General features: G+C 44.0%; 1 protein-coding gene across 10 annotated transcripts; it reads left to right on the forward strand.

The window, feature by feature from the left end:
- On the forward strand, positions 1-26881 carry TPM3 (tropomyosin 3). 10 transcript variants are annotated; one of them, XM_037016716.2, is made up of 10 exons: positions 1-212; positions 822-947; positions 11161-11294; positions 12503-12620; positions 12740-12810; positions 14101-14176; positions 14885-14947; positions 15117-15186; positions 16214-16292; positions 25529-26881. In XM_037016716.2, exons 1-10 carry the CDS (start codon positions 99-101, stop codon positions 25530-25532), a joined length of 855 nt encoding a protein of 284 aa, XP_036872611.1. In that variant the 5' UTR covers positions 1-98; the 3' UTR covers positions 25533-26881. The 10 variants fall into 10 exon arrangements, with proteins under 10 accessions (XP_036872611.1, XP_036872606.1, XP_036872608.1 ...); XM_037016711.2 differs by lacking the exons at positions 14101-14176; positions 25529-26881 and adding exons at positions 13478-13553; positions 17003-17204; XM_037016713.2 differs by lacking the exon at positions 25529-26881 and adding an exon at positions 17003-17204.
- The last annotated feature ends 323 nt before the right edge of the window (positions 26882-27204 follow it).

Genomic DNA, 27204 nt, shown 5'->3' on the forward strand with positions numbered 1-27204 from the left:
GGAACTCCTGGTCACTCAGCCAGCAGCCCCTCCTTTCTTGCCCTAGTCTCTAGTTTTTCAGTGTTCATAGGTGAGCTTACCAGCAACCACTGCTAAAGATGGAGGCCATCAAGAAAAAGATGCAGATGCTGAAGTTGGACAAGGAGAATGCTCTGGATCGTGCAGAGCAAGCTGAAGCTGAGCAAAAGCAGGCAGAAGAAAGAAGTAAGCAGGTAGGCACTAGCTTTGGTGTCTCCCACCTGCTGGTGAGGAACACTGTGAGACGGCAGAGAGTTTTCATGGGAAAGGCAGTGACCACTGGTGCCAGCTTGTTCTTTGGGTGGGAGGTCCCCCTCTTCTTCCCCAGCCTCACAGGGCAGAGCACATCTAGGGTATCTGCCTCAGACAGACTGTGTGTGTGACCTTGGGGAAAGTCTGTGGCCCCCTCTGAGCCATGGTGGATTTGAGTGGGAGTGGATCACGTTTTGGAAGAACACCTGGTTTCTAGAGGAAAAGATGAAAGCATGGCATGCAATACCTCTTTTCCCTTAAATAGAATCATAGACATCTACAACCTAAGGTATCTACCATCTCAGGATCTTAGATGAAAATCCAATTTGGATTGGCCGTGTTAAGGTCAGAGATAACAGGGTCACAGGCCAAGGCCATACATAGCATAGCCCCTGGGGCAGTTGGCTTGAAGTGACTGGGAAACAGTATGTCTCTCTGGGGATGATAACATGGAGGCTGGGCTCAGGAGTCTATCAGGGCTCAACAGCCAGAGTATGAGCCTGCACCATTGTGTATGTATGTTTTGTGTGTGACTCTTGGGGTTTCTATAGCTGGAAGATGAGCTGGCAGCCATGCAGAAGAAGCTGAAAGGGACAGAAGATGAGCTGGACAAGTATTCTGAAGCATTGAAGGATGCCCAGGAGAAGCTGGAGCTGGCAGAAAAGAAGGCAGCTGATGTGAGTATTAGATAGATGGGAGGTAGGTTTCATCTACATATGTAGACCTTCACGATAATATGACTAAATTCCAAAAACACATGGACTTGTAAGTGCATAGAACATAGACATAGTTACCCATGTACATTTTTGCATACAACCACATGCTAGCATACCCTTGTAATGGCTAAGGTCTTTGTTAAAGACATGTAGAAGTCCCATTTTTGTCTCACCCCCAACCCAGGAAAGTAATTTTCTTTCCCAAGACCTGGACAAAGGGAGGGGACTCCAAGTCCAGGATGCTATCACTTGTCCCACCTCCTCCCCCATGCCACATTCTTAGCTTTTGTGTCCAAGTCTTGGCACGTAGATATGTATATTAATAGGGAAACTCTCATCTTTCAATTGCCCAGCAAAGCTAGCTCCAATTTCACAATGGGACTGGAGGTCACATTGACCCTGGCCCTGTATGGATTTATTTATCTTGGCCAGTGTGGGCATCTGTCCTTATGCCATGGACATACCATAGGAAGCATTGCTCATAGTGCAGCAGAGAAGATTTTAGAAAGATAGACTGTACTAGAAATAAGAAGGTAACGGTTTTACCACCAGACCTTACTCTGTCATCTTCACAAATTACTCAGCTTCTCTAGGTCAGAATTTTCCAATGAAAATGAAAGAAGTTCCCTTTTGTACTTCATGTTATCCCATAATCACCTACTTCCCTTCATCTTCAACCTTGAAGTTTACCACAAAGATAAATAAGAGACTACATAGGAAAGATTTTTGGAAGAAAAGTAACATAGGAATCTTAACACCAGCAAAAGAATGTGCCAGGACTAATGGAAATACAGTCAATTTTCAGCACTGAGTTAAAAGGAAAATAGGAGCATCTGTTTTTTTAAATCATATTTGGTTTTTCAAAATAGCTAGAGAGACAGAGTGGATTGTTCACAAATGTTTTCAGACCCTCACATTTGACCTCTTTGCTGTTAGGCTTCAGATCTCCTCTTTGCTTTTCCATAACTTTCAGTAGCCTGGGGAATTGGTGAGGGCTATTGAATAGGAAAAAATATGTGTGTGTGTGTGTGTGTGTGTGTGTGTGTATCATGCCCAAGGTCAGGTAGGGACACAAAGCAGATCAACATTACATATATTCATAGTAGTATATACATTCATAGCAGGCCACTGCAAACCATTAGTTCTCTCTTCTTGGAAAAGTGCAAAAAACACAGGTAACCCCCAGGGCTTTGGGCAAGTGCTTGATGGCCTGCTGGAGCTGCCTAACCTAGGTTCCAGGTATAGATGAGTAGATAGCTCTGGTTTCAATGGGCATGGGGATAGAAGTTTTCAAAAATTGGCACAATGTCAGGTTAATAGCAGCTTTGCGAGATGTCGGGTAACAACCCTCTGGGAAAGTCCTTAGGCTGAAACAGCTGATATGTGGACCTGAGGAGGTGTTTCCAGGAGCAAACAAAAAGAACAAACAAATATAACCTATAATCTTGGGAGGGAGAGTGACACAGGAACTGTAGGCAAATATATCAAGATCATTGGGAAGATAAAGGAATTTCCCGGGGATGGCTTCTGTCTGTCTTAAGCTGTTATACAAACAACACACATCATCACCGCCACCACCACCACCATCATCATCCCCCACCTAGACAGAGTCTACTCAGTATCTTATAAGAATCCACCAAAAACCATTTAAATACGTAATGTGTGGGTAAAAAGAAAAACTCTCATCCATATCCTCTCCCCTTGTCAACTTTCCGAATCAATCAGTAAGTACCTCGGAGACACATAGGAGAACAAGAAAGAGAAGAGGAAGATTGTGAGCAGACGGCACAAAAATCTGTTGGGCCAGGTTAAGACGGAAGCAGGAAGAAAGGTTTCTTTTCTCAAAGCTGGGGTCAGCGAACTCCCACCTGTGGGGTAAATCCTTCACAGACTCGTTTTGTACAAAGTTTTATTGGAACATCGCCATGCAGGTTCACTTATTGTCTCCAGGCCTCTCTACAACAGAGTAGCTGCTACACCCGCAAAGGCAGAAATATTTACCGTGTGGCCTTTTACAGAAAAAGTTTGGGAGTGAGTTTATGGGAAAGTGAGATGTTTACAGGAATTGGGAAAAGTGCTGATTAAGGAGGAGGCAACAAGGGTTAAAGTAGAGAGCAAGGGTCAGAGTCATCAGTAACATTATATATGCATCTTTAAGGGGAATATGCTTTTCCAATGTGAAAGAAGGTCATAGCTCAGCTTCTGACCTTGAGATCAATAACAAATAAACAGAGCAAATTACAAGGGGAAGAGGTGGAGGAGGGAGTCAATAACTGCATGTTTACACAGGGAATTCTGGTTATCTGAGAAGACTTTCTGGAAAGCATAGGATTTGCTAGGACTGCTTGAACAGGAAAGGGCAAAGGTGTGACAAGTTCAGTCCAAACTACGTCTTTTTTTTTTTAATCTCTGAGTTTGTCTAAGATCCTTTTTTCCCCCTTTTCTTATTGTGACAATACAAATACATAATATAAAATTCACCATTTTAACCATTTTAAGTGTACAGTTAGTGGCAGTACAAACATTCACATCATTGTGTAACCATGTCTAAGGATCCTTTCAGTCCAAGATGAAATCAGAAGCTGATTAAAACAAGAAGTGTAAAACAAGGGGGAAGGAGAGTGCCATGGTTAGGACAGCATCCACATACTTTTTTTAAGGAGAGGACTTGGGAAGGATGGGACAGGATGGATATATACACCTGTTAATATTTTGTTGTATTGTTGATCACCAGGAAAGCAATAGCATTGGGTCCCTTGCTGCCCATCCATCATACTTTTAAAGGCTATCAGGAGTCAATCCACCTGTTCCCTTGGATCAAGAGAAGATTATGTTCAAATTTACTAGCCTGAGGAACGCAGTGGTGCTCTCAACGTCTAAGATCAGGTCTTTCTCCCCTTCACTACGGCAAAAGGAGGTGCAATAGTGCCCCCTGCTGATCAGCACCCAGATGACACCGTCTCATTTCTGCTTCCAAAGTCCTGATCAGACTTCCAAAGAGAGCTGTAGAGGTTCTTAGGTCATCAGGGTTGAGATTCCTGAGGCTCAGAACTCTACTCTTCCTTGGTAATTCCTGGGGGGGAAAAATCAGTGTACAGGTCACTCCACCAAGTAAATCTACTTGTCTGAGTTGTTTCCTCTGAATAGTCTCACTGCTGAGTATATGTAAAAGGAGATAGGGAAGAGCCTTTGGAGGAAGTGTCCTCAAAACCAGCACTGAGGGCAGCACCTGTCTGACCTACCGATCCTTTCAGGGGGTAGGATTCCAAATTCTAAATCCTGTTTCACATCCAAATTCTCTAGGGGAAAGAAGAGCTGCACCAGAGGAGAGGTTTATTATGATTACTTACTGGAAAGGTGGGAGGAATACAATAAGTAAAAAAAAAGATAATATAAATTTCAAATCTCTTCACAATTGTGTTTCTAAAACTTCTCTATGACAGTGCCCATAGGGGCAGTTTCTAACTCATAAATAGCTCCTTGGGGTGGCTGGAAGCAGAAGTGGCAGTGAAATTGGTGAAAGTTATTAACACAGAGTGGAGGTTCCACAGTAGTTTTTCCATGCACTCATACTGGTAACGCTGATCCATAACAGAGGATTCCTTCCTTATAGAATGGGGGCATGATATTTTTCTCATCTACAGAAGGAATTGTAAGCAATGATGAATTACCAAGTCGTAGGTCATTTAAGGTTTGGAGGGGCTAGTTGGTTTGGCAAATTGCTTGTGAATACTGACTCTCAAAAGTAACGAGGGAAGATTAGTATTTTAAATGAAACACCTAAGTTCAAAACTGATACCAAACAGAATGAGAACTTTGCCAACCTGCCCTTCTCTCCTATCCCTGTAATTCCCTTCGTTGTCTTTCAGGAGATGGACGACAACCTACCTTAGAGGACTTTGGAAGGAGGCTGCAGAGTGGGGCTCTTTTGAAGATGAGGCCCAGAGAGTCTAGGCTTTTCTTAGCACCTGGTTTGGGAAACAGTGTCGGGTGGGTGGAAGTGGAACCTTGTAGGAAGTTTGTCTTGTAAAGAGGATACAGGGTACCCTCGCGGGTAGGTGGTGGAGGGTCAGCAGTGGGGGTGTGAGGGGTCAACTGCGGCAGCGTAAGGGCAGCACAGTATTTGTAGGCCAACCATTGCGGGCTTCAGGTTAGACACTGACGCACCTTCCTGTTACCATGGTAACCCTCCCTCTGCCCAATCCCGCCCCCCTTAACAGGCTGGTAAAGGCCGGAGCGACTCGGAAGCCGCTCCCCACTCAGCGCGAAGCGCGCCTGCCTCCAGTGGATTGCCTTCCCGCCGGCCGGGTGGTGGGAGGGCACGGCGGGAGTGACATCACATCCGGGCGGGTGGGCGAGTTCCGGTATTTCAGGGCCGAGCAGGCGGAAGTAGGGGTGAGAAGTGGCTGCAACGCCGAGAGGAGGAGGCAGGAGCCCGAGCGCGAGCAGGAGCTGGGTGGGCACAATGGCCGGGATCACCACCATCGAGGCGGTGAAGCGCAAGATCCAGGTTTTGCAGCAGCAGGCCGATGATGCAGAGGAGCGGGCCGAGCGCCTCCAGCGGGAAGTGGAGGGAGAAAGGCGGGCCCGGGAACAGGTACCTAGAGGGCGAGGCGCGTGAGGAAGGGGCAGACGCGGGAGCAGCCGGGACTCCAAGTGGGTCTCTTTTTTTGCGACGGAGCACGGTCCTCAGCCGGCAGAGTCAGAGATGAAGTTGGAGTCCGGAGGATGGGTGGGGCTTAGCTTCTGTTGGACGTCGAGCGATCGAGGGGAACTGGGTGCTCGGGCGTGCAGGCTTGACCTTTGAAGGAATTGAGTATCCTGTGGCCTGGGGAGTGGTTTTCCTCCTCTTTTTTTCCCCAGCTCATTCATTCAATCCCTCGGAGCTGGGCGCGGCCGGGGGAGGGGCTCGGCAGCCTCTCCTTCCCCCATTTCCCTGAGAAGCGGGGCCGCGAGGGGGGTGGGACTTTGCTCCCCTTTGAGGTTTCCGGCCCAGGGGGGGTAAGAATAGGTGGGTGCCTCTCTCGTCTGGAGGGGGCATAGCCGAGCTTACCGTACAAGGGTGGGGACTTGGGGGGTGGGAACCGCCGGAAAGCCCCCGGCCTGGCTCGGTAGCAGCTTTTCCGCCCCTCCCTCCTCCTGCTCAGGAAATGAGGCAGCAGTCGGCCGAGAGGAAGCGCGGTGCCCTCCCTGGAGGAGGCTGAGGCCACAGCACCGCCTCATCCTCCGGCCTGGGGCCCATTTCTCTTAGGGGGGAGCCCTTGCCACAGCTAAACACACACTCAATCGACATGAAGCGAGAAAGAAAGAGAATGTACTTCTTCACTCTCTGTTAGTGCAAATGTAGGAGCCAACAAAACTTGCCTGGCTCTACCCATGGTGACCTGGAAGGCAGGAACTTGCCAGAATCAAGTCTTTATTGCTGAAGTGTGATCAGTGCAAGCTGAACCAGTCAAGTACATTTTCAAGAGAGCTGATAATGGTGTATGTGGCGGAGAATCGATCGAATGGGAGTGCCGATTTGTGTCGTTTCTGGTTGATGGAGACAAAGTAATGAGTTCTGAGAGACGTCTAGTGATGTTACTCGATACTTTCCCAGTTATCCACCAGTGTCTTTGTTTTTTTAGTTCAGTAAATATGTATTTGTTCAAGTCAGAACATAACATGTTGATGGAATGAATGGCGAGTCTTGAAACTGCCTTTTTGTTCAGAAGAGATACTAGTTGTAGTAAACCGTAAGATTTTCCAAGGTCCAGGGTGCAGTCTGATGGGTGGAGCTGCTCCCCTTCGTTGAGGTTTGGTTTTGGAGAATCTTGAGGCCGTAGAGGAAAGTAACTGTTGCTGGAATTTGAAGGTTTAATGAAAGAACGCTTGTGGTTTTTTTGGAATTTTTGTTCTTTCCCTGTTTTTTTTTTTTTCGTTCTTTCTTTTTGGCTGCTCCTCTGCAAGTGGCTGAGACTTAATTTAGGGGGAAAGGGAGGGGTTAGCCGCCCCTCACGTTAACATTTAAAGGTTGTCAGAATACTCATTTCTTTTTATAATAGGTGTGGAAATACTGGGAGGTTGTCCTTGGTCATCTTTTCTCTCGGGATTTTCCTCTCTATTATGCCAGTAACTTTTAATTATCAGTGCAAGTGTGATGGACTGGCTGGGTGACTATGACTAGTGATATTTTTTCCTCTCCTTTGTTCTGGAGCCTAGATCCCCTTAAAGGGGAAGACAGAAGATGGCTGAGTGAACTAGCCATGTATGGAGCGGCAGAGTCTTAGTCTCAACGTTTAGGAATAGCTCTAGGGTGGATGATAGATACCCTTTTCCCCCGACCGACCCCCCAGGATTTGGCAGTTTTCCTTGCAGGAAAATTTGTCTCATATTTTCCCCCCACCCTGCTTTGGGACTCCTATGACTCCAGACACAAGAGCCAGTGCCTTTCAGGTGTTAAGCTGCTCCCTCACTCAGAGGCTGCTAAATTTGCTCGCAGAGTTGAGGTCTAGCAAGGAAGTCCCCAAATGGGGAAGTAGGGTGATAGTTAAATACTGATGAAACCAGTATCTTCCACTCCCCAGCTGGAGAGAGACTGATCTTTCTCTGCTGTGGTGAACTTTGAACCCCTCAAGTGAAGGAAGTAGGGGTGTTTCTTGGGCTACCTGTTATCCTCTTAGGGCATTCTGGAATGTGGGTTTTACAGGCTCCTCCTGCCTCTGGAGCTGGGAGCTCAGTGCTCCCTGATGGTATTGCATGCTCTCAGTGCGATTGGCACTTAATTATTTTTCTGGTTGCTTTGTGTGAACATCAGCCCTTTGTTGGGAAGATGGATGAGATCAAAGCTGAGACTAGGAGTTGTTCTGGTGTCCATCCTTTTCTGCTTTTGGCCTGGAGACCTCCCTTTTATAATGTAGCACCTTGACAAATCCACTCTCAATTTTGAATCTCCTTTGCACTACTTACTAAACTTAAACAGAGGGCAACATAATATTTAAATGCAGTCTTTTTCCTTATGTTTTTGTTGTTGGGTATTGGTAAAAATCCACGTAATGTAAATTTTATCGTTTTAACCATTTTTTAAGTGTACAGCTATCTGTTTTTTAGTGCCTCTGCTAACCTCCCCGGGTATTTCCCCCCCTTTTTTTTCAGGTCCAAAAAATTTAGGATTACTATTGAAAGAGTAAGTGAGCTTTGACCAGGTTTGATTCTGGCCTTATTCCCAAATTCCTAGTCTCTGGAGGGGGTTAGAATGTTTGACTATTGTGTGACTCCTGTTTGTGGGGTCTGGGGGACTGAGCAACAGGCTGTTATCACCTTTCTTGGTTTAGATTTGCTCTTCTGCTAATTACATTTCTCTTCCCTTCATGCTAGAGCACACACTCAAAGAGGAGAGGCAAATAGCCCTTTGCTCCGAGTGCCTCCGTTTAGACTCCACCTTTGTTTACCCTGGGGCAGATAGCTCTGCTCCCTTCCTTCCAACTTGCCTCCTCCCCCTGGTGAAATTTAAAGTCCCTGAGGACACAGTAGCTCCCTGGTTAGAAACATTCGTGAGCACAGTGAACTGGAGCAGTCCTTTACTCTCAGGGCTCAAGCCTAACTTTTCCATTACTTGTTTTCTTTGAATTTCAACTGTGGCTTTTGTCCAAAAAGAGACACCCCAGAGTAGCAGAATGCCAGATTTAGGCTCATCCCCTCCGTGGGGATCCTTGGGCCTGATCATCTGCCTTCAAGCGCCAGTGTCCTGTTAGTTTCTTGCTTTGAGGGGCATTGGCTTACTTGGAGAAATGTTTCCGGCCTGGAGGATGGTAGCATTTAAACCAAACTTTTCAGAGCTGAAACTCTGGTTGGCCATCTTCTAAAGTAACCAAAAAGCTTCTGTGTTCCCACCTCCTCCCTTGGGATCTTTGCTTCCTGGCCAGTGGAGAATCCTGTTACCTGAAAGAAGAACTGGAAGGTATCCTTCAAGCCTGGCAAAGATGGGCAGGCTCTGAAAGATCAAAGCCACATCTGGACGTGCTAAACCTAGGATGATTAGAATAGCATAAAGTTTAATGTTTCCCAAGGGTGTGTTTCCCGTTTGGGTTTGCAGAAGTTAGTCCCACACAATGTCTTGGTATAACCTCACTGACCTGTAAGGGACGGGCATTGTGCATGGGTTCCCTCTTGAAGGAAAAGTCAGGTGTCTTCCCTTACTGTTTTAAACGTAGTAACATCTTGATTCTGCAAGCCTTTGTTTAATTGGAAAGAGAACTGATTCTCTGTGGGAGAAGGAAAAAGAGAACAGGGACTGCCCCCCTCCCAGCTCCAAGGGGGGTCTCTGAAGCTTTTGCTGGACCTCCTGTCAAGGGTTCTTTTGATACAGGCTTGCTCAGTGTGCACATGCTCTTGCGAAGCCACCAAGATGTGTTTTCTCCTCCGCCCTTTGCAGCCTTGGGAAGAATTCTATTGTAAATGCTGGTTTGTGGGAGAAACTGCCCGAGCCAGCTTGTTGTCATGGAAACTGTACACCCCCGCCCCCATAGCCTGTTATCTTCTATTCCATTTTGGTAACTACTGGTGAGCTGTTTGGGGACTTAGATTTTATGAGTTTCTTCCAAATCTGGTTCCATTCTTTGCTTTTTAAATTCTAGGCATCTGAAAAAGGGCAGGATTTCATAGTTCTTGCCTGATAGCCTGACCTGTTCTTGTAATCTTGACCTGTCGGCCCTTTTGAACTTGTGAAGTACAATGTGTGTTGTTCTAGGGAACATTTGTTTTCCTGGAAGAGACAGCACCAGAGAAGACTTGCCTTTGTGATATTTTGAATAATATCATTACAGACACAGATGGTTTCTTAGTAATTTTAGTTTGTGTAGACTTCCCAGTTTTCTGTTCCTGTGGGTTCGTGTGATATAGCCCTAGCCCCCTAGTCCTTTGAACCTCCCATGTTTGTATTTGGAAATTTTTATGCCAAATAACCTGATTCTTAACAAGAGTCTTTTGGGCTACATTCCTCCCCATAGGGGCTGCGGCCCAGATCATTTCTATAGCTTCCCCTACTCCTGACTACCAGGAGGAAATCAGGGTAATAGAATTCAAGCACAGTCTGGGCTGTAGAAGGGAGATCGCGTTAACCAAGCACTTGGATAAGCATCTGAACTGGGTACCTTGCAGAGCAGATTGAATTCTTGTACAGTTGTGGCTGTCAGTGTTCTTTCCACCAGTAAAGGTGTGAGGAGGGGAAAACAGACATAGGAGGGAGGCTTTTCTGCCCTTAGAATCCATCCACATGTAGGCTGTCTTCTCTCCCTACACCATTGCCAAGGAGGAGACGTGGGATTACTTGGACTCCATCTAGCCTGTGCTTTATTCATTGTGTGGTAGAAGCCAGGGAGAGGATTGCCGTAAGCTGTGCTGGAGGGTGATGCTAAGGAAATGACTAGAGGAATAGGAGTCACAGTTCAGAAATGTGGTGGAGTGGTGGTAGGCATGGAGGAACGTTATCTTCTGCTCCCAGTGTTTTTTTTGGAATGTCCTCAATGCAGATAATTTTAGCCAGAAGAAGCTCCTTGTCAATTTTTTAAAGGTGGGGCGATGGGCAGCAAGTTACTCCCCTTCCCCCCAATTTTAGAAGAAAATTGCTTAAGAGTGAACCACACCTCTAGGCCAGAGCTCAGGCAAAAGGAACCCTTCATTGGCTTCCTTTTCTGACCCTTGTTTTTTCAGGAATTTGAACTGAATCCAGAAGAGGGTGGTACTAACTGACACTGGTCTGGGCAAGGAACTGAGTTTTAAAACACTCTTCCTGTGGAACGTATGGGAATTCATTGATGGGAAAAGGAGGGGAAAAAAGAAAAATAATAGATACGGGTGTGTGTGTGTGTGCGCGCACACACATAAACATAAATACATAAATATATATATGTATAAAGAGTGTATATATACAATCATGTATATAAACTATCATAGATTATAAATACATATACAAATATGCATATAGCTAAATAGTCATATATGTATATAATTGTGTTACGTATCTAACCTATGGTTATATGGATATGATGTCATACCAGCTAGCTCTTATGTATCTGAGCTTCTACCCTGCTAGTCTGGCTTCCTTCATGGTGGTCAACCCCAGTCTTACTGTCGTAGTCCTGCTTCTTTTCACCATGCCTCTGCTTCCCTTTTCCATTCTTTCATTCAAATGCAGGCTGAGGCTGAGGTGGCCTCCTTGAACCGTAGGATCCAGCTGGTTGAAGAGGAGCTGGACCGCGCTCAGGAGCGCCTGGCCACTGCCCTGCAAAAGCTGGAGGAAGCTGAGAAAGCTGCTGATGAGAGCGAGAGGTGTGTGGAGGGGCCTGGTGAAGTGTGGATTTCAGAAGTTCATAATGGCTCTGATGAAGGTTTCCTTATAGACCTGTTTTTAAAATAGTACCTGTCTTACGGATCTGCTTTCCTCCTGTTCTGTGTATTCTCTCTACTGGCAGTAAAGGTTACCTGGACCTTGTGACCCATGTGTAACCAGTGTTTCTCTATAAATTGATCTACTGATCCTTAAATGAGGTTGCCAAGATGGCTTCCACTTAGTGAATCAACTTACTTGTTTCTTTGTGAGATTAGTTCCCCTAAAGCAGTGGTTCTCAAAGTGAGGTCTTAGCGCAGAAGCACCTAGCAACCTGGTAGAAATTGAGATTCTCAGCTTCTACCCAGATCTGTGAATCAGAAACGCTGGACGTGGAGTTCATCAATCAGTGTTTTATGAAGTGCTCTCAACCCTGGCTGCACTGTCAGAATCATGGGGGCAAGGAGTGGGGACCATTGGGGAGTTAAAAAATACAGAATGCCTGGATCCCACCCTGTTCAACTGGGATCCATTGTGAGAGGGGCTGGCATTGCTGTTGTTAAAATTCCTAGTTTTAATGTGTTCTGGGGTTGAAAGCCACAGTCCTTGAAAGAATCACAGCTCATCTTTGTTGAAAATAGCCAATTGGCTCCTTGCCATGTGAGCTAAACTGGAACAAAGGTGTGTGACAATTTTCATGGGATCAAACTAAGGCTTTTCAGAATTAAAGTGCCCTATTGGGAATATATTAAAGTACAGCTGGGAAAATGAGTAAGACAGCTATGAGTATACAATGACAGAATAGCGTCCAGGTTTTAGCAAGTTGTAGATCATTGTAGTATATGGTTTCTTTGGGGACTGGGGAAGTGGGAATGAGACTTTGTACATTTTATGTATATGTAACATTTCTAGAAGGATTGTGAAGTAAGAGATTACTGAGCAAGCAGAACTAGAAGTGCGGAGACTTTTTGTTTTATGTTCTTAGACTATACTCTTAAATATTTACTTACATAATAAGTGTATTTTTTTTTTTTTAACAAGGTAAAGTTTTAAATAACCAAAGGTAGAGAGGATGCTTTGGGAATTCTTTTTGAATTGCAAGCGGAGAGGAATGGGCTCTAAAAGTTACAATTCTCGGTCCCTCGGAGTGGCGCTGATGACAGATTGCTCAGGGTGTCAATGCTGCATTGGTCTTCATTGTTTCTGGCAGAGGTATGAAGGTTATTGAAAACCGAGCCTTAAAAGATGAAGAAAAGATGGAACTCCAGGAAATCCAACTCAAAGAAGCTAAGCACATTGCAGAAGAGGCAGATAGAAAGTATGAAGAGGTACGGCGCCTTTGGTTTAGCCCTCTCCCTTCAGTGACATTGGGCTCCTGAAAAGAACCACGAGAGGAAAACGGCTCCTCCTTTGCTTCTCTGAGCTGTTCCTGGATCTTCTCCCATAGGTGGCTCGGAAGTTGGTGATCATTGAAGGGGACTTGGAACGCACAGAGGAACGAGCTGAGCTGGCAGAGTCGTGAGTATCTTGCTCCCCAAATCTTGCCATACCATTCTGTCTCTTCCCCTTTGGCTTGGGCTTTACTGTGAACAAACTAGCATTCCTCTCGCCTTGTTAAACAGGGCCTAGAGAGTGGGCGTTCTTTATAAGTGGGGTTCTTTAGGCCCTAAGAAATGGCTTTGGGCTTTTCTTACTCTCTTGTATAGTGACAGATAACAAAAAGGGCTTCCTTATTTCTTGTAGGGAGGATTTGCAGATTAAGGGAAAATACAGGCTAATCCACGGTGAAGCCCTAACCAGAGGGTCCTACTGGGTCCTTTCACCTGGGGTCTGTTTCTCCTTGAGCCATTGAAGTGGCTGTACTGACTTCAGATCTGTCCCTGCTGGGGACAAGATTGGCCAAGCTGCTGGGGAACTTTATAGCAAGGGTGGATGTGACCTGCTCTCCTGTTGGCACCTCCTGGGCCTTGTATAACAAAGTGAGTGCTGATGCATATATATCTGCGCTTCCGTTGCATTCCTCTTTCCCAGACATGACATATCATGACCATGGTGGTGCTTTCTTCCCATTTTTTTGAATTTTGGTTTTTTCCGTTTTGCTGCTTGTTTTCTTGCTGTGTCCCTTTTTGACCTTTCACCCTCCCCACAACCTGGCTTGTGCGATCCCCGTGATTATCACTAACAGCCGTTGCCGAGAGATGGATGAGCAAATCAGACTGATGGACCAGAACCTGAAGTGTCTGAGTGCTGCTGAAGAAAAGGTACTAACCCTTAAACCCACAGAGAGGTTACATGTGTGGTTTGGTTTGGTTTGGTTTGGTTTTTGTTTTGCAGCTGCCTCCCCTCCACTCGTTGATTTGTTGAGTGCTTTCTCATCTCTTCATGGAATGCTCCATTCTTTCCACTTGGCATCTTTCATCTCTTCTTCCCTAGTTGCTTCACTGCCTCTCCACAGGGTCTCTACTTCCATTGGTGATGTGGGGGCTAGTTGAGTTGGTCATCTGTTCACACCTTCAGCCCAGGTAGCAGTTAAGACTTGATTCTGGTAGTGATTTCTCTCAACTGTTTACCTTATTAGTACCCAAACATTCTGAGTCCTGGCCCAGGAGGGTCCAGTTTCTGACATGTTCTATGGTAGAGGGAGGAGGGTTGCTGCTTGCTCAGGTCACCCGGGAACTTCTCTTTTCCCCAGGATGCCTTCCAGCTCTCTCTACGTATAGGTTCAATTCATGTCTGTGTGTCTCTCTCCCTTTTTTTTTTATTCTCTTCTTCCCCTTTCCTCTCCTGCGGTATTTAAAATATTCACAGTAAGTGTTCTGAGCTGGAGGAGGAGCTGAAGAATGTCACCAACAACCTCAAGTCTCTTGAGGCTCAGGCGGAGAAGGTAGGGGCTGGTTTGTGAAAGTGACAGGCTTTGGGGCCTGGGCCCAGCCCTGCCCTTGAAGAAACAGTGGAAAAACCCATTCCCTATATAATCCAGTGAGAAGCATCTTCTGCCTACCCACCTACCCTCTGGGCAAATTGTGGACTTACTGCTAATTCCTGTGTACTCTGATTGCTTTAGTTAAGACAACTTACGGTCTCGGGTGCTTGGGCTCATTTTCTCCTCATGCTCGTAGTGCTTTCCAGAACAGCAGTAATAATGGGTCCTAAAAACTTTTCCAGCAAACAGATGGGGGCAACAAATAGATAGGAGATTTGAGACCGAATAAGCAATCAAGACAGATCGCCTATCTTTACCATCATGTGGAACTGTTTTAGCCATGTGGCCATGGGGGGGTGGTCACTACACCTAATCATTAAGTAGGAGGAAGGAAAAATACTCCCTGGGTTTATCTGAGTAAGATTGATGCTTAGGTCCACTTTAAAAATAAAGGTCCTGGAGAATTCTAATCTGAGGGTACCGTGGCTCTAAGGACATTGATTTGGGGATTTAAGGACCTATTGTCCAGATACGGGCATTGCTTTTTCTCATGGACCATTCAGCACATTAAATCCAAGGTGCTATTCAGTGTAAGAGTAAATGTAGGGGGTGGAGGGATGTTGTCTGTGTAATTTCTGCTCTGAAACTTATATTCTACTTCTCTTACAGTACTCTCAAAAAGAAGACAAATATGAGGAAGAGATAAAGATTCTTACTGATAAACTCAAGGAGGTGAGCTGATGGTAGGGAAGGACCTAAAACATTCAGAGGTATATAAGGCATTACAGTGGCTAGCTGGCTTTTGGTTCTGAAAGGTGTGGAGGAAAAGGTGGAAAAAGTGGAGAATCCTTCTCTTTGTCTTGTTCATCTCTGATTGTGTCTGGTTTCATGTTTTCCCTAGGCAGAGACCCGTGCTGAGTTTGCTGAGAGATCGGTAGCCAAGCTGGAAAAGACAATTGATGATTTGGAAGGTATGGAGCCTGCAAGTGGGATTAAAATAGTGAAATACAGTGGAAGACCTTGCCCATTGGCCGTTAACCTCTTTCCCTATACACCACAGGGAGTTAATAGTGACGTGACACTCATCCTATGCCTTGTCCCATGCCGCAGCTAGGTGAAATGGGTCAAACCCTAGAACTGGATTTTTACATTTACTCTTTCCCTTTAATAAGACTACCTAATAATCTGGAATTTACATTCTTCCCTTGGAGGAGACTGGTAATGACTACATTTTTCTCCAGTTTGGTAGTCTTAAATCTTGGTCCCCAGGTTGAAGTGGTAACCATACTTGGAGAGGCAGCAAGAGCTTGTGTCACCCCATCCTGCTCACCAGTTCAGTTGTGGGGGCACCCCTCCAAGAGGCACAGCTGTGGAGTAGCCGTGCCTCAGACCTCACTAGTTCCAGGGGCTCACAAAGTACTGCCTGTCCCCACAATTTAACAACTGTGTCCACCCTCACAAGGCAAAGTACTTTGCTCTGAGAGCTCTTTGAGGTGCGCTTCATTGAGACGCTGTGGGTAACAGGTAGTTCTTTCTTTGGGAGAGTTTGAGGAAGCAGCCTGTAGAGCAGAGAGCCAAGAGTACTCGTCACTCTTGGTAGGTAGAGAAGTGTCTGAATATTACCGTGTACTTTCTCCCTTTTCTATTTTTATTAAATTAAGCATTATCACTGCTAGGAATTGGGTTAAAAGGGGTGGGAGTGGTATCTTCTTGAGCGCCTTTTATAATAGGAATTTCTAGTCATGACTACACCCAGGTTCTCAGTTCAACCCTTGCTGTAGTCAGTTATAGAGGTGTCAAGAAGTCGAGTGGTTCTGGGGGACAGTGGAACTGAAAATGACCTATCATGGCTGCCAGCCAGTCTTGATGTTTCCTAACTGTGGTAATAGACCCACGGTCATATTTTCCTTAATTGCTAATGGTTCCCTCTCTTCATCTGCTTCTGATACCTTTCACTCTATCCCCTCATTCCTCCCCGTGGTTCCTGTGCCTGTCCAGATGAGCTCTATGCCCAGAAACTGAAGTACAAGGCCATTAGCGAGGAGCTGGACCACGCCCTCAATGACATGACCTCTATGTAACTATCTGACAGCAGAGTGGGCCTGGGTCTTGGCTTGTGGGTAGCTGGGGTACAGGCCATGCATAGTGTGCTTTGGTTTTGTCCTCTGGAAACTAGAGTCTCTGCCCTTATCTTGAAAACATTGGTGCTGGTTACTTGTTGGCAAAAGCTGGGGAGGCATTTGATCTTGGATCAGTGGTAAATGCCAATCTGCATATAATTGTACTTTTTATTCGTAGTCCCTTCATAAATAAACCATCATGATTTTTCTGTTTCAAATTTAGCTTTCCCAGAAGGGACGCTGCTGAAGGTAGAGTCAAGTCATTGTACAACTAGTGACTTGGGCCCTAACTCTGCATAACAAAAGGCCTGGGTGTGTTTGATATGTGCCCTGTGCTAAAATTCAGGGGAAACACTCATGATTGGAAATACAAATTCAGGAATCAAGCTGAGCCCCAGAGCAAGCCAAGTAGTAAAAAGCACCAGAAAAAGTTGTTGGAAACTTTTCATCTGTTTGCTGTGGATCCCTGATCCCTGATCCTTGGCGCTAATCTGCTTCTTTGTATCTTTCCCACTAACACAGAAAAGAAGCCAAGTGACCCACACTGTAGTGTGTGGCTCTTACCATTCCTACCGCCACCTGTTCCTTTTTCTCCTCTTCCTTTCTCCCCGTTGTTTAGGTTGATGCTAGTCCTTCTCACCTAGAGTCTCCTTACTTTTTCATACAGATAACTACCACCGTTTCTGCTCTATTCTGGATCTGCCCCCTTTCCTCTGGGAGCCCAACGCCCCACTCTCGCTCTGGATTCCATTTGGGTCGGCCTGGCTGGTCTCCAAGGCATTAGGATGTGTGTGGGGGGTGCACAAAGCAACCATGTATTCTCCACGCCTCCCACCCCAAATTAAAATGTTAAGCTGCTGGAAGCATCATGCCACTCTGCCTTCGAGTCATTGACAAAGCTGCTGCTGTCCCTAAGAAGGAGCCTTGGTGTGATGTGGGGAGCAGCTATTGTAGGCTTTCCCTCTTCTGACTTACAAAATCAAAGCCACTTTTGTGTGTGTCTATTTTTTCTTGACATTTCAATGCAAGTATGGTAGATGACTAGAGACTCCTTAAGAGGAGCCTCTAGTCTTACACTCAAGTTGAATGAGATCATCTAAGTCCTTTACTTTCAAGTTCGTAAGTCATTCCACTTGCAGTTTTTCTATCCTCTCTTAAGTTTCCCCTCTTTTGATGGAGTGAGGTTGAGGGACCATTGACATGACTCCCAATACATATTCTCTGCCTTTTACCAGTGGTTCAGATGGTAATGCTCAGAACACCAGTGGACTCACATATTGCCATTATAATTGACTTAGTATGTCATCCCAAGTCATAGAAAGATACATAATGGATAGAATTTTCAAGTTTTATGTTTTTTTTCTTTAAACCTTTCTTAGGTATTTGAGGCTTACTACCATTTGCCTGCTTGTATGTGCTAGTAGGATACAAGACAAGTAATAAAATGGTTTTTGCTAGAAAAACTAATACCCACAAGGTGGGAATGATTTATTACATACATAAGTATCATAACTTTGTGCTAGTAAAACTGTTCCTGGTTTATATTATAGAACTACATATCAACATTCTAGAAACTCCTATTCCAATTTATACAGTAGAGATGGTTCAATCCAGATAGTGTAGCTGTCAGTGGGGTTGTCTTGTTTAAGTACCTTGGTGTTACTCACTTAGTCCTTCACTTTCTCAGCAGAGTATGTGTTTAGAACTTGCTTATCTTTTACACAGTTATAGCCAGGCAGAGAAGTTTTCTCTAATCTAAAACTAGGTTTCATCAAGATCAGTTTTCTTTTTGTCCTGCCACCCAGCCTTTGAGATGAGGCTACCAGTTTATTTATTCAGCTGACACGTACTGGTATAGTCTAGGCAAAAGTAATTCAGGTGGGAACAGAAATCCTCAAAGATGGAGGCACTATTCCTAGTCTCAGGTTGCTCAGAATCTAGGAGGAGAGACAACATACATGTAAAGCCAAAGATGGTGTGTGATAAGTGCCACAAATAATAACGTGGGAGTTCAGAGAGGGGAAGAGGATTGATTCTTTTGGGAGTCAGGGATGATTAAAAAGGAATCACAGGAGGAGGCGTGTAATGGGTACTTAATAGACATGTTAAAATTTGGGTTCCAAAAAATTGGATTTTTGACAAGCAAAAATTGGTTGAGGGATAGTGGGTATTGAGCATTTGAGTCAGAGAAAAGCAGAAGGGTTAAAGGCACCAACAGAGATGGGAAGGACACAGTAGCTGTAAAGGTAGATACAGATAGAGTAGGGGACGGGTGTGCCAAAATCAGGCTGCGAGTTTTCATTTTCATTTTGTAGATAGGGGATGGGGATGCTGCTGGAGATTTTGAGCAGGGATATGTTCTAGTCTGAGTACCGCTAAGCTAAGAATTTATTGTAAGGGGGGCAGATTATCACCATCCATAAGACGAGGATTCCCAGATTTCAGTCATCTGCACACCATGTGGTGGCTTTGCCATATTCACATGCTGCCTGCGTTGTATCTTTCAGATTTACTCTTATATTCAAATTTATTATATTCTTACTCTATATAATTCTAATTTGAAATCGAAGGTTTCATGTGTGCTGGTGTTTTCTAATGCACATTAAAATGCTATAGCTAAGAAGGTTTTTTAAAGCTCATAAATATATACTGCCTGAAATCTCACAAGCCACTGACAGTGCCTGTGCCACACTTTGGGAAACAACAGATTCAGGTGCTGTAGTATTCCCAGAGATAATAGTCTTGAGCTAGAGTAGTGGAGAGGTGGCACCGAAGATGTGTATTTTGAAGGGTTTGACCACTAAATGTGAGGAGGAAAAGTCAAGCGTGACTGGTTTTGAGCCTAGGAAAATGGTGGTTTTAAAGGTATAGGGAGGTCACATGGTCCTGCTTTGGGGAGGCAGGAGAAAGTACAGAAGAATCTAAGTCTGAAAAAATGCCAGGTACCCAGGTGAAAACAAACTGGAGTTTTAAGGGGAGAGGTTCAGAGATCTGGGAATCTATAAGAGTAATAGGCAGTTTAGGCCATGGAAGTAAAAGGGCCAGAAGAATGATTTGGGGGTGGGGGGGGAATAAAAGTGTAGCATAGAGCAATGCAGTTAACTAGAGCAATATATAATGCAGTAGCCACTAGCCACCCATGGCTGATGAATACTCAGAATGTGGCTATGTGACTGAGGAGCTAAAATTCTAATTTACCTACTTTCAGTTCATCTGAATTTGTTTAGCTACATGTAGCTAGTGGCTGCTGCATTGGATCATGTAATTCTAGATGTTTTGGGGCAGGAGTTGACTTTCGTACAGAAACAGTCTTGGTAAGGAAAAGAGTAATACTGGAGAGAGATGAGAAAAGTGGTGTTAACATTTCTGGTAGTTCCTGTCTTGTGAGTATGACTGGTGTAAGCAAGGGTAGAGACCAGCAAGCCAGGGTGGCAGAGTGAAATTTGAAATACAGTGTCATGCTAAATTCACTTTCACTTAGTGCTCTGTACCCTTGCAGAAGCCATCCTATATTACCTGAGCCTGGATTAGCCATGAGAATGAGGTCCAGCCTCATTGATAATCTCAGAGCAAAGTGACCTCTTCACTCTTTGCCCTCTTCTTAATTTCTAGGAAAGAACTACAGGCTGGTGTGTGAGAGCTCGTTCTTCCCTTCCTCTTTACCATTGTTGGGATGAGGAACAAAACATGCCTAGTCCCCAAGGCACCTGATGGTCCGTGGAACTGGCCTCTTATGTTGAGTAGCCTTACCTCATTAGTCCCATCAAGTCTCTTCTTTTCACTTGCTATTGTTTGACTACTTTCCAGCCTTAACTTTAGGGGGAAGTTTTAAAAAAGGAAAATCTAGCGATGCTGCCCAAGAACAACAACAAAATCAAAATCTGTTTATTTTATGTCATTCCTTAGACTTTGGGGCCTTAAAGTGATAGAGTTCCCTTTACTCTATGCACTTCCTCCTTCCTTTTCCTGTTGGAGGATGAAATTGACCAATCAGACCAGTCAGGGAGCCAAGGACCTTTTTTTTTTTTTTTTTGAGAGGGCATCTCATTTATTGATCAAATGGTTGTTAACAACAATAAAATTCTGTATAGGGGAGTCAATGCTCAATGCACAATCATTAATCCATCTCAAGCCTATTTCTCGTCAGTCTCCAATCTTCTGAAGCATAACGAACAAGTTCTTAACTTGGTGAACAGTACAAGGGCAGTCATCACAGAAACTTTTGGTTTTGATCACGCATTATGAACTATAAACAGGTCAAATATGAATATTTGTTTGATTTTTATACTTGATTTATATGTGGATCCCACATTTTTCCCTTTATTACTATTATTATTTTTATTTTTAATAAAATGCTAAAGTGGTAGATAGATGCAAGAAAGAGGTAGAAGACATAGTTTAGTGTTGTAAGAGAGCAAATGTAGATGATCAGGTGTGTGCCTGTAGACTATGTGTTAATCCAAGCTAAACAAGGGCATTAAAACATCCACGGATGCAGAAGATTTCTCTCAAAACGGGGTGTGAGGTTCTAAGCCTCACCACTGTTGATCCCCAATTTTTCACCTGATGGCCCCCCTGCGACTGTGCCTGTCTTAGGTTGTTCCTCCCTTGAGGAATCTTACCTGTCTCTGGCTAACCAGTCATCTTCCGGGGCCATACAGGGAGATGTAAAGTTGGTAAGTGAGAGAGAAGCCATATTGTTTGAAAAGGTTAGCTTTTTACTTCTTTGCAGATTTATGCCCTGTGGCTTCTATGCCCAGCATTTGTCTTGAGGTATCTTTACCACTTGGAGGGATTATGATACTCGGTAAATTTGATATGAGGCACGAATTCTATTTAAGGGTTGTAATTAGGAAGGAAGAAGAAAAGCTATAGAGGTAGCAGACAGAAGAAAACATGGGAGGATTGATTATTTCTTTGACATATCTTCTTGTAGAGTAACTTAAGCATGTATAGGTTTTAAACTACTAACTAAATTGCGCACACATATTAACATAATAGGAATACAGTTACATAAACAAAGCAGATCTATAATTACCAGCCATCTCCAGTGAAGCCAAGAAAACCAGTTAGGCACCCTAGGCAGTGGTGAAAATTTGTCTATGATATGATGGATATTGTCCAACTGTACTTGAACAGTCTGAGAGAAATCCGAAAAATTAAAACAACCCATTCCTGGGCACTGTTCACATCCCATATGTTCTTTTAACAGTAGATAGTCTGTAGTTGTAAGATTTTGGAGTGCTACAACTTGCACTTCTCCTAATTCTTGGTTGAGTTCCAACAGTATAGATCCAGTCAAATTTGTTGTTTTACCCAAGGATTTTTAAGAGCAGGTGGTCCTGAATATTTAATCACTAGAGATAAGAGTTAGAAACCTTCTAAGTTCAAGGTGAGAAAACGATGACACATATTTTTCTGCCTTAATGTGATTCTTAGGGAACTATGTATTCTGGGATTTAATCAGGCAATAAAATGCTCCCACTTGTCTGTCTCTCCTTGTTTCTTCCCTAAGTAAAACAAAACCCTCATTGACCAGGCTGTTCTGAGGGATAAGATACTGACAACACCCTTCTTTCCCAAGATAGGAGTCACAGTAATTTGGATAGATATGTTACAGAAGAGTCAGGTTGCTCATGGACTCTATATGTAATATAACACCACAGAAAATTTAAGAAATGAGAGTTAAACACAAATTTGAAGCCCTGCTATTTGCCAGGGATGCCCCAGTGAATAAGACAAGCCAGTTCCAGGGCTCATGGAACACTACTGGTATAGTGTTTCTCATTGGTGAACTTTTACCATTTAAGCCAGAATAACTCTGGGACATACAGAGCAATCCTACTTTCTGCTGTCTCCTGCCCGATAAATACAGGCATACCTCGTTTGATTGTGCTGCACTTTATTGCACTTTGCAGATACTATAGATTGAAGGTTTGTGGCAACCCTGTGCCAACTAAGTCTGTTGGCACCATTTTTCCAAGAGCATTTGCCCACTTGTCTGTGTGTCACATTTTGGTAATCCTTGCAATATTTCAAACCTTTTCATTATTATATTTGTTATGGTAATTACTTATATGTAATCACCTGAAAAGCTTATATGCTTGGATGATGGTTAGCATTTTTAGCAATAAAGTATTTTTAATTTAGGTATGTAGGGTTTTTTTTAGATTTCAGTATACTACAGTATAATGTAAACATAATTATGCACTGGGAAATCAGAAAGTTCCGTTTGAGTCATTTTATAGCAATATTTCTTTATTGTAATGGTCTGGAACTGAACCTGCAGTATTTCCAAGGTGTGCCTGTATCTGTAGGCCTTCTGGTTATTGTGACCATTAAAACCTGCCTCCACACATTTCCAAATTTCCCTCTTCAAGTAGAGGAAGGGCACTATCACTCATGAGAACCACTGGTTTAATGGGAAGTGCAGTTTTAAAAGTTTGCTCTAATTATGCCCCTTCATACAACTATTATTTTTGGTTATTCCCTCCCAGGATCTTGATGTGTTTTCTGTTTTGATAGTGTACATAAAGTGGCAAGTATTACTGGAATCATACTGGCTCCCAGCCTGCAGGTGGAACTAGGGAGAATGTCAGTCCAGAAGGCAAGGTGCCTGAGCAAAACCAGTAGTCAGCCCATAGATGCTATTGATTTGAGGCAGAAAAGTATTTTTCATATAGGTCCTGAGACCACTTTGAAACAGGCTATAAAACATAGGAAGTTGTTGGTGAACTTGAGAAGCTTCTCCTTGCAGTAGACTAGGAGGAAGGTCCCCAAATACCCATTACTCTATGCTGGTCAGATGGATTTGGATTCATGTACCCACTCTTTAAGGTGTCTCCAAGTAGGAAATCCAGATAAAGCCAGGGCATTTGAGCACTTAACTTGTGTCAGGGATCCTTTTGGTTTTAAGAAATAGCTTAATAGTAGTTTAAATAACTAAGAGATTAATTTTTCCCACATAATAAAACATCTGTATTTGAGCAACTGTGGCCTGATAGAGCTGGGGTTTCTGTGAATCCCCTGGCTCTTTCCCTTAGGGTTGAAATCACAACTCTAGTCATCACTTATATGTGCAAGGAATGAAAAAAAGCTGAAGTTTTCCCAGTAAGCCCCCAGCAAACTACCCCTACCTTTCATTGGCCATAACTGGGTCACATGATGGCCTTAGCTGCAAGGGAAGCTGAAGAACAGCGTAGGATAGTCTTGATTGGCCTCTACCAGTATTTTCACCTTCCCTGGGAATAGACACTGTTGACCTTGATGAGTTTGGGGTTCTTTTAGAAAAGGAGAAGTTGGGTTTTGACTGGTTAAACCGCTGTGATGGGTTTATCAGCCAACACCTACAAAAGGAAGCATTAGAAAGTGTAGGATTGGGTGGATGTAGGTATGTTCATAATGCTGTAATGAATGATTTTGCAGAAAAATTGTTCAGCAGTTCACTTAGGTTCCTTTCAAACCCTAACTGTTGTAATTTTCATAAGCCAACTGTTTTCTTCCCTTTGCCTTGTTTCACTTGTCTCAGTTTTTCAACCTAGGGAATAAATACTGTGCAGGAGATCTTTCTCCCCCACGAAATGTCCTTCCAACTTGTCAGTCTGAATTTTAAAAGTTTATTCCTCTGTTGGTCTTTCCACCAACAGACTGACTCTTACTGCCCTCTGTCTGAATCCTCCTTGCATCCATCCTGCCTTACAGATGCATGTTACATATACCAGCTAGTTGAAAGTCTCAAATTTTACTTCTGGTACTCTACTAACCTTCCCTTTTTCTTTCTCCTCCTCTTTTTCTTCTGTTTTTTCTCTCCTCTTCATTGCTGCTGCAGAGCATCTCTACAGCCAACTTGAGCGAAACCGCCTGCTTTCTAATGAGCTGAAGCTAACGCTGCATGATCTGTGTGACTGATGGGCAGGGCTCGCTGATGATGCCCATTAAGCTGAACTTTCTGTTCACACCACTGATCTGGACCCCAGCCAAAAGCTGATTGTCTTTTTAAAAAGTTCTCTTTTGCCCTGAGCAAATCCCTCTTTAATTCGGGCAGGTAGAATATTGTTGACTTCCTAACAGCACTACCAAGTGGGAACAGTTCATGCTGTGTTTCTGCCCCTTTTCAAGAGAATATGGGTGCTAAGGGGAGGTGCCTGAGAGATGAAGTGAGAAAGCCTGGGAGTTTTCTGTTTTCCACCCTTGTTTGCTGCTCTTCCACTTGTGCACTGACTATAGGACATGTTCCCTTGTATGGATGTTTTCTAATAATAAAAAGACTGACTTGACAAGATACTCTAACTGCTTCATCTGCAGGCCCAGGGATGGGCCTTCTGACTGAATGGAGAAAAGGGAAGGGGAAGAAGAGGGTGTGGGATAATAGGCCTGTTGTTGCCGGCACCATCTCCAAGTTGGGAGATTTGAGTTACCTCCCCACCTCCCTAGAGCAGTCAGAGTGGTTTGCTAGTTGGGCAGATTAGATTCTCCTTGGTGTTCAGCCACTGGTTTTCTTCCTAACATTTTCCTCTTGCTTCATTTTCCTGGTTTTATGTTTAATTGTAAGTAACTGTCAGGCTAGTTCTGAACAACTGCTCTGCAAAAATCTCAAGGGTTTGCTTGCACATTTTCATTTGGTAGTATTTTTGGCATTGTTTTCTTTAGAGATTCTTTGGCTAGCGATGGGAGTTCTTTTCTTTAGCACCAATTGTTTTTTTCCTTACTACTTTTTAAGGAAAGCCGATAGGGCATGAGGATCCTCATGTATGCTTTTCAAATTGAGATTCTGATGTTTCTCCTGGTAGAAATGTGCCCATCCTTGTTTCCAGGGTCAGAGCCTAGTGAGTAATTTCAAGTAGGTAACATCCTATGGGCACAGCCTAAAAGAGTGGATGGCTGATGTTTAAGGCCACCTCCTTCAGTGGTGGAAGGCTGAAAGCCTTGATTGGGTGTGGAAGGGAGAGGAAATGACTGATAAGGTCCCCACACTCCATCTCCGAGCAGGACAGCAACCCCTGCAACTTCAGTAAGCACAGTAAGCAAGCTAGAGGCCCTGCAAAACCAAGTGATGCAATAGCTCATTTCTGTGGCTAAGAAGGCAGCTGCTTTTTTAGTCTGAGCTTCCCTGCAACAAGAGCAATTCTCAGAGTGAGTAGATCTTGAAGTTCACATCCAGTTTGTTGTAACATTTTTCCTTTACCCCTACTAGATAAACTGAAATGCACCAAAGAGGAGCACCTCTGTACACAAAGGATGCTGGACCAGACTCTGCTTGACCTGAATGAGATGTAGAACACCCCAGTCCTGCCCTGCCCTGCCCTGCCGTTGCTCCTCCCTCTGACCCCGACTCCGCCTTGAGGCCAGCCCGCCCGAAGCTGACCTTTAAACTGAGGGCTGATCTTTAACTGGAAGGCTGCTTTCTCCCTTTGCCACCTCTCCTACTCTGACCTGTGTCTTTTTCGCCAAACCGTCTCTGCCTCTCCCCAGAGAGTCCAGTTGGGCTAGAGGCAGAGCACCTTTGGGAACAACATTGAAGGGAATGTGAGCACAATGCAAAATGTCTTTAAAAGCATGTCATGATGTACACGTTTTATAATTACCTTTGTTTTTGTTGATACAGTGACCATTTGTAAAACATTCCAAATAATTTCACAGTTCTGAAACAGCAGTCTCATCCTTTCTTATCTTTGGAAGGTAACTTTTCATTTCAATACATACTGTCCTCTCCATAGAAGAGGGAAAGGGGTATGGGCCTGCCTTGCTGAGAGCCAAACAGAGCCCAGAGGAAGACTCCATTTGAGGGAATCTCATTGCTCTCTATAAAGTATCAGCCAAATGAGAAAGGTGATTCTAGGGAGAATTAGCCAAAAAAAAAAAAAATAAGTGCTGTTCAAGTTTTTAGCTTTAAGTTATCTCAAGGCAACTTTTTTTTTTCCTAAAAATGTGACCAAATAAATTAAGACAGTGAAACCTCTGAGACCAAATCCTTGTCCTGTTTCTCTTCTTGCTTTCCAACTACTCACAGAATGGATCACATACCCCTTACGTTGAGGTGACCACCTTTTTGCCCTCTTGCCTCTTTGAAAAGAAAATTATGTTTTTGCCACTGATTTAGCCATATGAAACTCATCTCATCTCCCTTTTCTAGGTTTGAAGCTGCTGTCTCTAAAAGTGCCATCTCGTGCTTCATATCAGTGCTGGAAAAATCTTGAATAGCTTATGTACAAAAGTGTTTTTAAATTTTATGTTATTTTGAAACTTTGCATTTCTTTGGGGTTGGGGCACACTGGCCACCCTACCTGGCAGAGCTCTCTATAGTCCATGGGCTGGCAGTGTGCCAATCTTTTAAAGTTTCTTTCCCTGCCCAAACGCCCCTCGGGTGAGGTTTCTGTGAGGTCTGTTAGTTGTGCATCCTGCAGCTTATTGGCTTAAAATGTACTCTCCTTTGGTGTGGTCTCTTCAGGGGCCGATTGGGAGAAAGAGAAACCAATAAATATCTCAACTGTTTTGATACTGAAAATTGACAAGTGTCTTTTTGAAATAAAGAACCCAGTCCCTCCAACCCTCAGACCTCCTTGACTTTTATTTACTAATCCAAATGGGCTTTCTCCACAGGAACTATGAAATTTGGGCTAAAAATCAGATCTTTGTGGGTGGCAGCAACAGGATTGAATGTAGAGTTCATGCTTTGGAAGCAGACCAAAACTGGGTTAAAACCCTGCTCTGAGACTACTCTTAGTTATGTGTCCTGATACAAGTCATTTAGTTTCATCATCTGTAAAATAAGGATCATATGTATTAGGGTAAATGGGAACATTAACAATAATATTTATGTGCCAGGCCTTTTATAGGTATTTAAGTAAAGTGTCCTGAGACAGACTGAGC

Source organism: Manis javanica, chromosome 14 (genome assembly GCF_040802235.1).
Source record: "Manis javanica isolate MJ-LG chromosome 14, MJ_LKY, whole genome shotgun sequence".
NCBI lineage: Eukaryota > Metazoa > Chordata > Mammalia > Pholidota > Manidae > Manis > Manis javanica.

What these genes read in the sequence shown, in the direction of transcription:
- TPM3 (XM_037016716.2), top strand. Translation starts at nt 99, where the DNA reads ATGGAGGCCATCAAGAAAAAGATGCAGATGCTGAAGTTGGACAAGGAG. An exon ending in CAGAAGAAAGAAGTAAGCAG is followed by an intron (nt 213 to 821) that starts GTAGGCACTAGC and finishes GGGTTTCTATAG; the next exon opens with CTGGAAGATGAGCTGGCAGC. An exon ending in GACAATTGATGATTTGGAAG is followed by an intron (nt 15,187 to 16,213) that starts GTATGGAGCCTG and finishes GTGCCTGTCCAG; the next exon opens with ATGAGCTCTATGCCCAGAAA.